At 44.8% G+C, this 13,992-nt stretch overlaps 1 protein-coding gene across 1 annotated transcript in view; it reads right to left on the bottom strand.

Moving 5' to 3' along the window:
* Window positions 1-13,992, bottom strand: part of LOC149354138 (la-related protein 7-like) — a 38,702-nt gene that overhangs the window by 15,533 nt on the left and 9,177 nt on the right. The window contains exons 5-8 of the mRNA XM_089583078.1: window positions 11,573-11,690; window positions 7,412-7,694; window positions 3,920-4,238; window positions 726-876 (exon numbers count right to left, since the gene is read on the bottom strand). Coding sequence (XP_089439204.1) covers window positions 726-876; window positions 3,920-4,238; window positions 7,412-7,694; window positions 11,573-11,690 — 871 coding nt within the window. The remainder of the gene's footprint in view (window positions 1-725; window positions 877-3,919; window positions 4,239-7,411; window positions 7,695-11,572; window positions 11,691-13,992) is intronic.

The following is a 13,992-nucleotide window of genomic DNA, read 5'->3' as shown; positions in this document are numbered from 1 at the left end:
CTAGATGGCAGCAGTATATTTACGCCAATATGTAAGGAAAACCATAATACAAAAAAAATCATGCTTAAGAAGCACAGAAAACAGGACAAAAGCGCTGTGTCATCTCCCGTCTCCCTTTTGTCCCATTTTCTGCGCTGCTTTAAGCATTAACTCATATCAATTCGCCTAGTTTTCCGTTCCTGTGATACCAAAAAATGCATTTTACTGCTGTAAAAGACATAAAACACATAGCAGTTAGCAGCTTGGTGCTTTGTGGCATACACAAAGAAGGTTAGCTCCTTTACATCACATGACATGTCAATACTCTGAGTGAAGCAACTACAGCTTATTTTTCCATTACTCAGACTGACATTAAAACTGTAATGTCCAACATAAACTGTAAATTGCCCACTGTCATGTTGGAGAGACACACGGGCTATAAAGGACGCCGTAATGGAGGGCTCCGATCTAGACCACCTGAGGTTCGGTTGAGAGCGAACCCTTGCGCGACCTTGGGATTAGCTGCCGAATGCCAAAGCCACTAAGCCACTGTGGTGGGTGTACAATGTCAAACGTGTCACAATTTTACTAACAGGCCAGCATTCTGACATCCCCAGCTTGAAGAACCTAGCGTGGAGATTTCTCAAGTCTCGCTGCGAAGCCTCCTTCAGTTTCACTCGCATAGCAGTGCCTCTAACCAATTTATACACTTAAAAAGAAGGAGCAAAAATGACATGGCACTGCACCTGAAAGCAGGGAAAGGGAGCCACAAAAGGACTCCTTCTGGTTCTCGATGAACTGGCGGGCACCTTCAGCATCAGCACAGCGTACATAGGCGACACTGTCTCCCTCCATGACGTCCACATATGCCACGTTGGCCAGCTGCCGGATGTTGCTCTGCACGTTCCCACATAACATACAATGCAATTTATTACACACAGCCCAACTCTTTCAGCACGCAATGTCACCATATAAGAGTACAGACGCTTGCCAAAGCTGTAGCACAAAAGAAAAAAAAAGGCAACAAGGCAAGCAATGATTTCCAACAACAGCAGTAAATCTTGCATTAAAAAAAGTTGCTAATTTTTTCAAGTTCTCAGTCTAAAAAGCAAATAAATCATTTAGAAACAAACAAATTAAAAGCAAAAAAAAAGAGCACTAGTTCCCAAATACACTTGCACTCTCAACAAAGAATTATTTCATGGATTTTGCTACTCAAAAAGCAAACAGGTGCCCCAGCAGATACATTTACAGGGCTCATTGCTCTCATGAACTCAAAACAAATGATGATGTCATTATCAAGAACTGCTGAGGAAAAAAGAGAAAAGTGGGTCCCAACAAGTACACATTGTTAAAAAAATCTCAACTGTCTCTGCTTATCATCAAGGAACACAGAGCGATCTTTTACTAATACACACAAAAGGAAGCATTCTACAGTCAAGGCTTTCAGCAAATCACGCAACAGTTTGCCACCAGCAGTGATTATCTAGTGATGGCACCTGGGTAGGTCAGCATCACTGCATGTTAGAAAGGGCTTTAAAAAGAAAGGACAATAAAAGTGCCCATTACAGTGGAATCTCGACGATACAGATCTCACGGGTTAGTAAAAGATAAGCGTACCAATAAATATTCACAATATTTATTTGGAGATACTGCACAATGTTTTGGCCCAAGCAGGAGGGACTTTGTACAACACAGTATATAAAAACAAAATTGTGCAATATGACAATACAAAAAAATTTTACAAAATTATAGACCATTAAGAGACAACACTTCTCGCAGACGATAAGAATGTAATTTCATCGAAAAATAATTCCCCTTGCCAAGGCAAAACATTACAGGGGAAACTAAGGATATAAAATATGACACAGCAATTCTTTATGAAATCATTAGATCTAAAATGCTTGGTGGCCAAGAATCCTATTCCAAGATTGTGGGTAAAAAGAAACTATAGTTAAATGTGTTTGTGCAAGCAAAAATCGGGGCTAATGGATAGCCATGATTATCTGAGCACTGTCCTCGTTTCTGGCAAGGTCAAGTTATTTTTCCGGAAAGACTGTCGTGAAGGAATCTAAGACAACTCGCTTTTTTGCCGGCTTCTACCATCTGTATATTACTGAGCTTTGTTAAAATGGAAGAGGAATCTAGGCATTTGTACTTTCCAAAAATTTGTACTTCCCATGACAAATTTTTGTTTGCAATTTACAAAAGGCCTGAACATCTTAACTCAAACACTTATGTCAGGCCATTTTTGTTGCGTCCTTCCACGTACCGTCATGTCCATAATTTACTCCCATATGCCGCACGGAAAAATTTGTTTAAGTATTCATTCTTTCCACGCACCATAAGCAAGTGTAACAACCTACCCCCAGCGGTTTTTTTCTACAGACAACTTTGAGTATGCTTGACCAGTGTATTACAATCCTGATACTAGCGTGACATTTCACTGCGACACTTTTCTAATCTTCTTGTGCAAGTGCAGTTCCATATTTGATGCTCTTACTGTTCATCATTTATTATTTTTTTGTGTGTGGAAATCTGATCAGAGAAATTTTTGTCTTGTTGAATGTATTCTTCTTCTGCACTTGATAAATTGCTGTCATTTTTAGTAACGGCTTTTCAGTAACCAAGCGCACGTTTCAACTATGCTTCCCTAAGCATTAGTAACACATATTTTTATCTGTATCTTCCCACCTGCTTGGTCTTCTTAGACTGCAGTATGTTCCAAACAAATAAACAAACAAGCATAATATACTTTTTATAATACAGGTCCCACAAGGCCCAGCCATAATCTAGTGATTTTTTTTTCCTCGCAGCTAAATATAGCTATAGTGACCTTCGCCCCAAGACTCACGAGCTGCAAGCACTGATGTGAGTAGCCGAGGCTACTTTAGAGCAGCTTTTGGAGCAGTCAAAAGTGCCTTTTGTCTCGTCTACTGCTTCATCTATTGCTTCTGTATTTTCTGCACCTTTTTTTTTCCCATGTCCTTCGCTGTACTAGTTAGCTTGAACCGGCTGAGTTTTTTTTTTTTAACTTTTTATTTTCGTGCAGCCTCAAACTCCCCCCCCCCCCCCCCCCCTCCATTATATTTGTTGTGCCTTATATATGTGTAAATGTGGTGTTTGCACTTAATAACTACGAGGGGGGACTGTTATGGAGTGAATATGTGAAAGCACTTACTTTTTTTTTCTAGTAGCACGCAGAAGTGTTCTCATTGTACCATGAAATGAACCAAATCCCCAGGCTGAAGCACAAGATATGTATTCACACTAATCTGTTTGAGACTGATGATATTTATTTACAGCTGCACACCACTGTTTTATGCTCACAATACATTACTCCGCAACCAGTGATGAGCCATCTGTGATGTGCAGGCTCAGCCCTGCCACTCGAGACTCTCGACAACCTATGCTTGAGTAAGGGCCAGAAGCCTCCTTTTATTGACACCTCTGAAGACTGCTTTCAATGTCTTCATCAGTGCCACATACCCAACTGTGTCTACCTGATCACAGTATCAATAAAAGGGTTTGGTTTGCCATGACCAATCATCAGATTCATCCACTGCTTGTTGGTAAACACTGCTTGGCAAGACTAAACAAGTAAGACAGCCTCTAGAGTCTTCTACCCTGACCTCCACTCAAAACTCCACTCAGTGCTTGAAAAAACATTTGCAATGACCCTACACAGTTGTTTTCAGGCTAATTCCATGTCACTGTAAATTCACATCAAAATTCCATAGATGATTTTTCTTGGAACCACTCTGGTCACTTTGCAATGACACTTTAGAATTTCATTCTAGCCGCAGTGAGTCAATTACAACAAAATGGTTCAGAGTATTATGTTCTTCCAAAATCTCTCCAAAAGCGCTCTGTTTGTCCAATTATTTTGAACGCAGTGAGAACATCCTATGGAATAACTAAAAATAAGAGGAACAGGCACCTTGAACTCTGATGTGTTGGAGACCGGCTTCTCGGTCAGCATCTTGACAATGACCCCGGGCTGGAACTGCAATACTGGGGCTGGTGCCTCCTTCTCACACAGTTCCTCATTCCCTTGGCCACTCTCAGTGCACTCTGAGCTAGGGAGAGCACTGTCAGTGTCATCCACTGTCACCGAGTGGGCTGGAGAGCCAAGTGTGTGGCTCGGGGAGGACAACGGTGTGCCCCCCGATGGCGGCAGCAGCAGCGAGCGCTTGATTTGTGCCATTGTGGCTTTCTGCAGAGCTAGGTACTTGTTTCTCAGCCGTTTCCACTCACACCTGCACGAAGGATGGCAACAGACGAGCTAGGACGACCACAGTGCAAACAGTCAACAGGCGACAGTGCAATGAAAATAGTGACTCTCCATAAAGATATAGAAGTTCACAGACCTTTGCATCGTTTACATACAGGAATCAAAACATGTGCCCTTTAAACTGTTGTGAAAACGTGTGAAATGCTCGCACTACCATTTCCTCTGTGCTTACCACGTGTGCATGCAACAATCCAGCAAACAACACAGTAACATGCAGGGAGCGCTTCTTGCAAAGCACTATAACAAGAAGCTGGCATAATTATTATTATTTTTTTTTACTGAATTGGGAGAACAACTTGGGCCACAAGCATCATTGGTGGCCGCATTTCAAACAGCCACCTGCCAGCGCAGTGATTTCATTGATTTGATTCTAATGATGCCAAGGCAGTGTGACCAAAGTGTGTCATGGCTAACATGGCTAACCCTACAGATGCCAAGCACGAGGCCAGACGAAACCTTGTAGTACTGATTCGAAAATCAGGGGGTACCTGCTGGCACAGGTTGTATACCGTAATTACGCGACTAATGCGCACCTGACTCACGCTTGCGAAAATGGAAAAAGCAGAATTTCTACAGATGCCTGAAGTGACGCTCACATCTGCTTCTGCGTTACTCCTCATTGCTCTCGACGATTCTTTGCTGCCATCATGGCGAGCGCACCTCAAATCAACAGACACGTAACAACACAATTGCGAGGCCAGCAGCTGAGGCATATGGATATCAACAGCAATAACACAGCGCAGCTTCCATGCCTTTCACAATCGCATGCATACTGGCTGACTAGCACATCAGGTGGCAAACCAATCTGCAAATGGTCCCATAGCTTTGGGTACCGGCAAGAAGCTATACATACTCTGGAGGCTAGTGGTAGGCATGTGCGAATATACAGTAATTTTGAATATTTGGTCAAATAGCAAAATATTTGATTCAATCCAAATGTTTGTATTCGGAATCTAGAAGTATTCATCTCAAGTGAATAACATTTCTGGAACTCTTGCTTCGTGTGGTTTCGGTTCACCGTACCAGCACCGCGAATCCAGTGTGGTGGTGCAAGCACCAACGGGAGGAGGCACATGAAGATGGGTGCCCCTTCCCTACACGTGACTCGGGGTGCTGGTTGTTGGGCGTGTGGTACGCCTAGCGGGTGTTCATCGAGCTGTCGCTTAAAAGCAACAGCTGCGCAACGACGCAATCGTAATTAAGACCAGCAGTCGGGGGTCTCATAGATAGGTCTTACAACTAACAAATACATTGACTCTGCATACAGGTTGATTCCCGCAATTTTTTGATTGAAATTTTTGCTGAAGTCGACACAACTTCAATGAGTTTGACAAAGCTTCAATGCACTCACCCTTTTTTCATTAATAGTCTTGTGTTACACGATTCTGAAAATGCTTATTGCGGCGTTCAAACTTTTTTTTATGTGCCAGAAGTATTCAAAATATTCGCTTCAAAATTATCTGAAGAAAATTACTACTTGCTTCGAATTTGCCTCAAACCAAAAAATCACTATTCACACATGCCTTGTTACTGGAAGTAAAGACACTAACCAGAAGTTTTCTCTTGCACTACCTACCGCTCCTCCGGGAAAGCGACGGCCATTGCAAGCAAGCTGGTTAAATAATGCAAAGTTCGAATTTTCACTAGAGGAACAAATTTGCATATCAATTTAGTTTCTTTTTTTACACATGCAGCTCCTTACATCCTCGTGGGATTGTGACTTGCCAATTAAGAAAGCAATTAAGATAACAGCGGTTTTGCCTCTTCTCGCTGAACTGGATGCTCAGTACGTTGAACTGCGGACAAAAGAAGCGACGGTTTCATAATTCCCTGCCAGCAAACTTGAAATATCATTCCCACCAGCGAGTTCATATTTGTGCTGGGAAATGCATTCGACTAGTAAGAACCTCATTGATACACTTTCTAAAAAATGCGAAGAGGGGGGGAATGTGACATCCAAAATCACCAACGTTTTGAAGAATGAGAAAACAACAAAAACAAGGCATTTACTGACACTTTTACTTCCCACAATGTCTGGTCAGCGCTTGTTGGTGCAAGATCTGAAAAGCTTTTCTGGTGCTTGCAAGCTTCTATCCATGTTTTTGTTGTCCTTAGCGCAAAAAACCTTTGCATGCGTCCAGTCTGGTGACAGCAAGGGTGGACGTACAACTAGGACCTCTTCGATCGGCACTGTTTTCAGATGCTTCACCCCATTGCACTAATACACTGCAAAGCAGTTGCTCTGGTGGCCGACTACGACTGGGCTTCTGCTGATGTTGCAAGAACCAAGGTTTGGCCCACTCATATGTTTAAGCCCCAATGGGTGGTCTAAATGTATCACTCAACCAGAATTTGGCAAAACTGTGCATGTACCGAGAAACTATTATTTGGGAAAGTATTAATCAGAAAAAAAAAAAAAACAGTGCAACTCTATGGGTCCTTTACTTTTACTACTCATGATTTTACACATATGAACTGGGAAATCATATTAACCGAAATGTATCAATGAGGTTCTATTGTACCAAGTAGGTCAGATTTAAGAATCATGTTCTGGCATGAGTGGGGACTCTGCAAGAGTGCCATCAATGGCCAGGGAATACCTGGAGCCCATTCTTACAAGAGAGCAGGAAGATTGGAGGCATCAGTCATGAACCAGAAGAGTAGAAATTTGGACTTATTATACTCCGTTTCATATATCAGGTGCAACGGCGCGGAAACGGTCCGTACGAAAAAGTAAAGGGAACTGTATAACTCTGCACTTGCTCTGTAGCCGAGTGGTCTAAGGCATGAGAAAGCAACAGCGTGTCGCCAGCAATAAGAGTGCTTTTAATCCAGCCCATGACAAAACGTGTCATGCAGTAAGCCTGCAGGCAAAGCATTTGCTATGTTTCGCTCACCACAAGGAACGCTCTACCTTTTGGTTGCGGATGCAGGCAGCGCAAACTAGAGCGCACCTGACGTATGAAACTGAGTATGGTGGAGCTCATCCTGTCCGCTTCTCTGTTGTTGTCCCTGTGCTTTTCCATCCCCATCTCCAGTCATGACGACATACCATGTCAATGCACGACACTGTAGAACCCGCAGAAAGGTCCCTCGTATGCTATGAAAGTACAGACCTGATGAGTGGCAAGTACTCACTTGGGCATCACTAGGAGGGAGTGTTGCACTTTGGTCTCTGAATGCTGTGTCTTCTTTTTGCGCTTGCGCATCTTCTTCTTTTTCTTGGACGGCACAGACGCTGAGTGTTCCACGCCTGAGTCCCCATCCTCAGCCTTGTCCCCTGCAGCATCAGAGCTCTCTGCATCTGAAGTGGCCTCCAACCTCTCCGCCTCTTCGGTCGCCCTGGCGTCCCTGGAGGAGGCCGCCCCGTGCGCTGCTCGCTCAGTGCTGCCCTCTCTCCTCCTCTTGGCTGGCGGGGGCTCTGCAAGCAGGCACGGAACGATGCTGGAGACACACTCCAGAGGCACCACTTTCAAGGACATCACTTTCAAGCAGGCATGGCAGGCAAGCAGGCACGGCAAAAGAAATCCACAGGCTGGCCAACTCCCACCTGGCATCAATCCAACAACGTGCTGCAGTCAAGAGCACTGACGGGAATCAAAGTATGAGAAGAAGAATGGAGAGAAATCTGGACAAAATTTCTCTTTGAAACAGCCAAACATTGATCACTCTTGCAAACTGAATGGAATATTTTTGAATACGTCCTGTACTGACTCGTGCAATTTGCACAGTTTAATTTTTTTAGAATAATGCTTCAAAAAGGTGGCGTGCAAATTACACGGAACTTCCATGAACATGTCCTAAAAAATTTGTTCGGAAAGGTCATAACACACAATAGATATATAAAACGATAGATAGGTAAAAAAATGAAGCATCATACCACAAGCAAAACTTTTTCTTCATTTTACAGAACACCTACACTTCACCTAGTATGAGTCATTGTTGAAAAATCAGACTCTGAGCCATTAATGACATTTGAGTCATTAATGACATTGTGGCTGCAGCTGCTATGCCTTCGCATGCCTCCGTTGCAGAAAATAGTGTTAGCTATTGCTAGCCTTCTTTGTTATTTAATGCATTCGCATTGGAAGGGTCTGTGCAAGTGGAAATAGCGACCGCCATCACGCGTAATGTCATCAAAACCTGCCCACCATGACAGGTGGCAGTTTAATTAGTGATTAGTCACGAGCGGTTGCTCAGGAAGAGCAACCTGGGTCTCACAATCACCACGGGTGGCTGTGTTTGAAACAGCCACCTGCTGTGGCAGCGGCACATCGCTCAATCACTACACCTGGGTTGAAATGAGGACACCCACCAATCAATGTAAAGTAGAAAATGACCAATTACATATATATGACCATTAGCTACAACAGAATCAGCAGCAACAGAAAATGATGACGCATTCAAACGATCCACCAAGGATCGCCTAAGAGTTTTCAGCACAGTGTCACAAGATGCGGACACCAGATAAATGTAGTCTGTGACGAGTTCCTCAGTAAGTGTAGACAGGCCTCATAAGCAAGGCCTCTCATTTTCTGCAGCGGAAAATTGTGAATTCCTCAAAGTGAAATCAAAGGATATGCAATATTCCGTAGGAAGCATTTTACGCAGCAGCGGTGACGCGCCACCATTTTTGGTCCAGATACTTTGTGTCTCGTGCTGCACAGTTCTGTGCCTGTTCGTCCTTTTTCACCTCCGCTATGGCTCTTTCACTGCCTTATCTTCTTTATCAACAGCTCCCGCCGCCTTCTATTCACGTTTATAGCAACACTTTCACACCAATGCATGCTGCCTGCTTTGCCTCCACGACCCAAGGCTGTCAAGAAGTTGTCTTTTCCTCGCAGCTCACGACTCTGGTGGGTGAAATCTCTGAAGTTATCCCAAAGAGCAGAGCGAATTTTTTTTCGCAATAATCATACCTCGTTTCTAAATATAACGCACGGCACTTTCTGAATAAAGTGATCTAAGGAAAAAAAAAAAACGCATCATATTTGTGCTAATACGATTAGAGTAATTTTGGCAGGTGCCACTACAGTGATTCTTCTCATAAAAGCATGAGAGTGTGTTGCTGAGAGAGCCACAGCACCTGATATGCTAGCCTGCTTGAGTGGATGGGGGAGCAAAACGTGTCAAGGCATCGGCAGAACTTCATCCATTACCAGGTTCTACATTTCAAGAAAACTGAGATGACTAAAATAATAAAATTACCATCATTCTATTAATCCTACTGATGTGTACAAGCACAATATCATCAAAAAGAAAGAATGTCGCTCCTAACACACAATTCCACAGAAAATGTTAGAATCTGTGAAAAGCTACAGGCTTTACTCATAAGCCTTCTTCTCGTTCTCGATGGCCAAAGATATGCAGTTTCTAGATTCTGAGAGACGAAAATTTTGAAAGCGGTCGCCAGGAAAGGTGCAGTAAGGCATGCAGGATACAGCTCTGACCGTTCCGCTATCCTCCGCAAGTCCTGCTTCCATGCGCACCGCATCTCTTACTGTTTGATCGAAAATGAGGGGATCGATGGCGACTGTCTGCTTTCATCGCCGACATGTTCACAACTTGTCGTCGACTGCATTTTGGCACACCACAATGACGCATCGCACAGTGATGCACTTCTGAAAATTCTCCAAAATTCTAAAAAAAAAAAAAAAAATAGAGATAAAGTTAGGCTGCACTCTATCCAGTGCTTTGTGTTTGCGAACAACTGGTCAGCGTAACCTGTCACCATCCACTGAAACTGACCAGGAATAGCCTCATGTTTGCCACTCCAAGGGCCATTCTACCTGCCAAACACTAGAATTACGAAATAATCCTGGAAATAGAAATAATGCAAAAAAAAAAAAGCCGAAGAAAAAGCTACACGGAAACATCAAGGAAGCGATATATGGTGCACACCTTTCTTGAGTACATATTTTGATCTAGCCTGTTTGATGCACTTGATTAATTACTGTATTTACTTGCATAATTTGTGCAATTTTTTTCTTCAAATTAAGACTTCAAAAAAGGGGGTGCGCAAATTACGCAAAAATTTTTTGAACATGTCCTAAAAACAGCTACAAAGGTCATAATGCACAATATACACTGCATATTGCCACCTATACACTCACCCATCTCGCACCCCTCGCTGGCCAAAAAAACAAGTTGACTCCAAATGTAAGATGCCCACCCCCTCCCACCCACTCCACATTATGGAGTTCCCCGCGGGATGGCATGACGGCGTGTGCACAGCTCAGAGCAATAAACGCGCAGTGATACAACCGTGAAGCCAGCAGTGGGAGGCAAAGGAGATAATGAGCGTTAAAACGGTGCCCTCGCATGCGGCCCAACTGACTAGCGGCATACCAAAAGCAAATGGTTCGCTAGTTTTGGATTGGGGCACGCGCGCAACTGCTCGTCTGGGAAAGCTACCACCAGCGCAAGCAAGCCAGGTAAAGCCGCACAATTCATGCCCTCGCCACTGGCGCCTTTCAGAAGCGCACACAGCGATGCAGCCACACCAATCTTCCCAAGCCTGCCTTGCATGCACCCGCGCACATGCTGGTGGTCTGGTGCAGCAGAGAGCGCAAAATATTCGAGTAAAAGATTAAACGAAATAAATTTGGCTAAAAAGCTGGCGGTGCACAAATTATGCAAGTAAATACAGAATTCTGGCTCTATACACCTTTCCAATAAGGGCGCCCTGGGCGCTGCCGTATCGTTCACTGGACTGCAGTGGGCACCTCACACTAGCACAGTGGAAGCGGCGGCAGAACCGATTTCCGGCAGTCCAGAGAGGAGGCATTTCAACAACATCCTCACCCGATGGAAAGGTCTATATCACTCACTCCAATGACTGATCGGAAAATATTCCCCCAGAAAAAGAATGGCTGGTAATGTTTCCTTTTTGTTTACAATGCTCTCTTCTTTGCATCTATACATTCAAAGCAGAACTTTTATTATATACAAGACAGAATTTGATGCGCTCAACACTCATTCACACAAGCTGAAACTATACACACCCTTGCCAAGAGCTGAAGCAAAATGACACGCACGCAAAAGGTCAGTCTTGGTCGAAGGTTCAAAAGTAGAGGCTGAGTCTGCAGAAAAGTACCCATGCCTTGTTCTCTATTACACACTAAACGCCCAAGCTACTACTAACCTAGAACCTTGTCATGCCGCCGCTACTGCACTCTGTGCAGATAAGTAAACATACAGCCAACTCCCCCATCAAAGCTCATATGCACCCCTTCGTTCAGTGCTCCACAAAAGAAGTCCGCACAAGAAACACAAAAAAAAAATGAAGCCTATTTTTACCATCATCGTCAGACTTTTCTTCCTTCACTTCCTTAGAGGGGACAGCCTTGTCATCCTTTTCAGCAGACGTTGCAGCCACTTCAGGCTTCTTGCTGTTCCCATCGTGGTAGCCAAAATGCTGTGCATGAAACACCACAAACAAGATGCACAAGTGAATACTGATGTACAAGGCTTTCATAAACCACAAAGCTGCTACAGTCGACGACCGAAAATTCGGACGCCTGATTTTTCGGACATGCTTGATTATTCGGACTTTTTCGCGGCACCGCGACATGGCCCATAGAGCCAATGTGTAAGAGCGCTTGAAATTTCGGACGCACCGCAACTGACCACTCGATTTTTCGGACCTCGTTCGCACTCGCCGCCAGTACCCAAGCCGGCATATAATGTGTACAGTGGAACCTCATTAATTCAGACTGCAGGAGATATCGAAAACTTGATCAAACAAAACGAAATTCAAGCTTAAAGGGAGCCTCTTGCGACGCTGAAATTCTGCGCGAGTCGGCACATTGCGCTCGCGTGTTTTCGAATTCGTACTGTCCTTGAATGTCTTCCGCCGCACGAACTTGAACCGTAGTCCGAGTTCACGGAACTCATCTGTGCCGAGTCTTTAGTCCCGAACACGGAACACGAATACGATCGCGGAGCGCTTGATCGCAGAGGCTACGCGCACGCCGTGGCCTCCGTGATCGAAGCGCGCCCTATCGCGCCGCCGGATCTTATCGCGGCCGCAATCTGCTCCGGCGCTGCGCCGTTCGCGGAGGCCACGCGCTGCGTCCGATGATGGTGCAACCAAAAGAGAAACACAAGCTGCAAAAAGCGCGCTTTCCGAGTCAAGCCGTGCGAGTTTCCTGAACTGGAAGAAGAGCTGCTCCTCTATGTGATGGAATTTCGGAACAACGGCTACGCGTTGACAGTGGACATGCTGCGCAGCTTCTTTTGGCATGAGCGTGCACCAGAGCGCAGCACTAGCTCAGGAGTCTAAATACTTTGCGAGTGACGATTGAACATGGAATAAATGTCGCTCATTCCCTGGTTGGTGTGTTTTTACTTAAAAAAATTTTTTTTTTCGCATATCGCGTGTATGGGCCGCGCCCCGAAAATTGGCCCTCAAATCTGGAAAAAAAAAAGTGCGGCCCTTATACGCGTTTATACGGTATTTCGCGCGGCGAAATATAGTCATGAGGAGCTTTAGAATGTGTGCAATACAATTGGCCGCTTTCTCCGGCATAGTGGTAATAAGTTTGTGATTTTTTCGGTGAAATTTGATTTTCCGGACTGCCCGATTTTTCGGTCGTTTTCGCGGTCCCTAGAGAGTCCGAAAAATCGGTCGTCGACTGTACCTAGAGAAAAAGGAGGGGAAGGGGTGGGGGAATTCCTTAGGCAAGTACATATGAAGAGAACATGTGCACATCTATAGCCCTAACCAGTGTGTGAGCCAGCTTTAGGAGCATGTTCCTCCCGAGTTTGACAAATCAGCATAGCACTGATGCATGAACACGCCTTACATAAACCCCGAGCTATGTGCAATTTTTCTGCAGACAAGCACACGCCATGTGTGCCATGTGTGCCATGTGTGTTGTGCTTTTGTCGCAAACATCACACATCCAAGGCAGGTTTAGCAAGCCTCCTGATAATACACAATGCAAAGGGGAAGTGCATCCTACAGGAGGCTGTGCATGCGTAGTTTGATGCACTGAATGCATTGGCAAATGCGAGTTTGACCAGAGTCCTTCAATAGCTTTACGGTCATGAAACTCCCGCCGAAGTTTGGTTTGCGGACAAAAGCGGCCACTGGAGGCGCCACTGGCGATAGAGGATCAGCAACCAGTGGACTGGCGTGGCCGCGTATGGTGTGGTTGCGCGAGAAAACCTTCCTTCCACGCCTGTGCTGTTATTTGGTCATTTAATTATTATGAGTGATTGAAGCGGATGTCCTGTATCCATTACAGTTCCATAATCCTAGCCCGCTTGACACCTGCACAGAGAAAGAGCGCTGCCGACAGCACCATGGCTGGCTCCATATCCGTGGACCGTCTGGCTTCAGTGTAGAGGCTTTTCGTGCTTAATGTGACATTAAAACACAGCTGAAAAGTGCGGTGCGGTCATTAACCTACAACATACACGCGAACAAAATGCAGGGCACGGTAAGCAAAGCCTGCCTTAGCAGATGGCACTTATTGGATTCATGCTCTGCTTGGGTTGCTCACCCGGGTTCAATGGACACGAGTGCGTGTTTAGTAGCATGCTACGTTATACACCAATACGCTGAGCACTAGCTGGCGTGAAATTTTATGGGATGGTTTAAAACATGGCATGACTAAGCGTCTGCAGCAGCAGAGCGCCTCAAAACGTTGAGCTGGCTGTTGCTATATGCACGGCATCACGGCGTCCCTCTTTCGGAGCACATTGCATCCGAC

Source organism: Amblyomma mixtum, chromosome 3, assembly GCF_055824585.1.
Source record: "Amblyomma mixtum isolate Tamu chromosome 3, ASM5582458v1, whole genome shotgun sequence".
In the NCBI taxonomy this organism is placed as follows: Eukaryota; Metazoa; Arthropoda; class Arachnida; order Ixodida; family Ixodidae; genus Amblyomma; species Amblyomma mixtum.
This window is presented reverse-complemented; position numbering and strand designations above follow the sequence as displayed.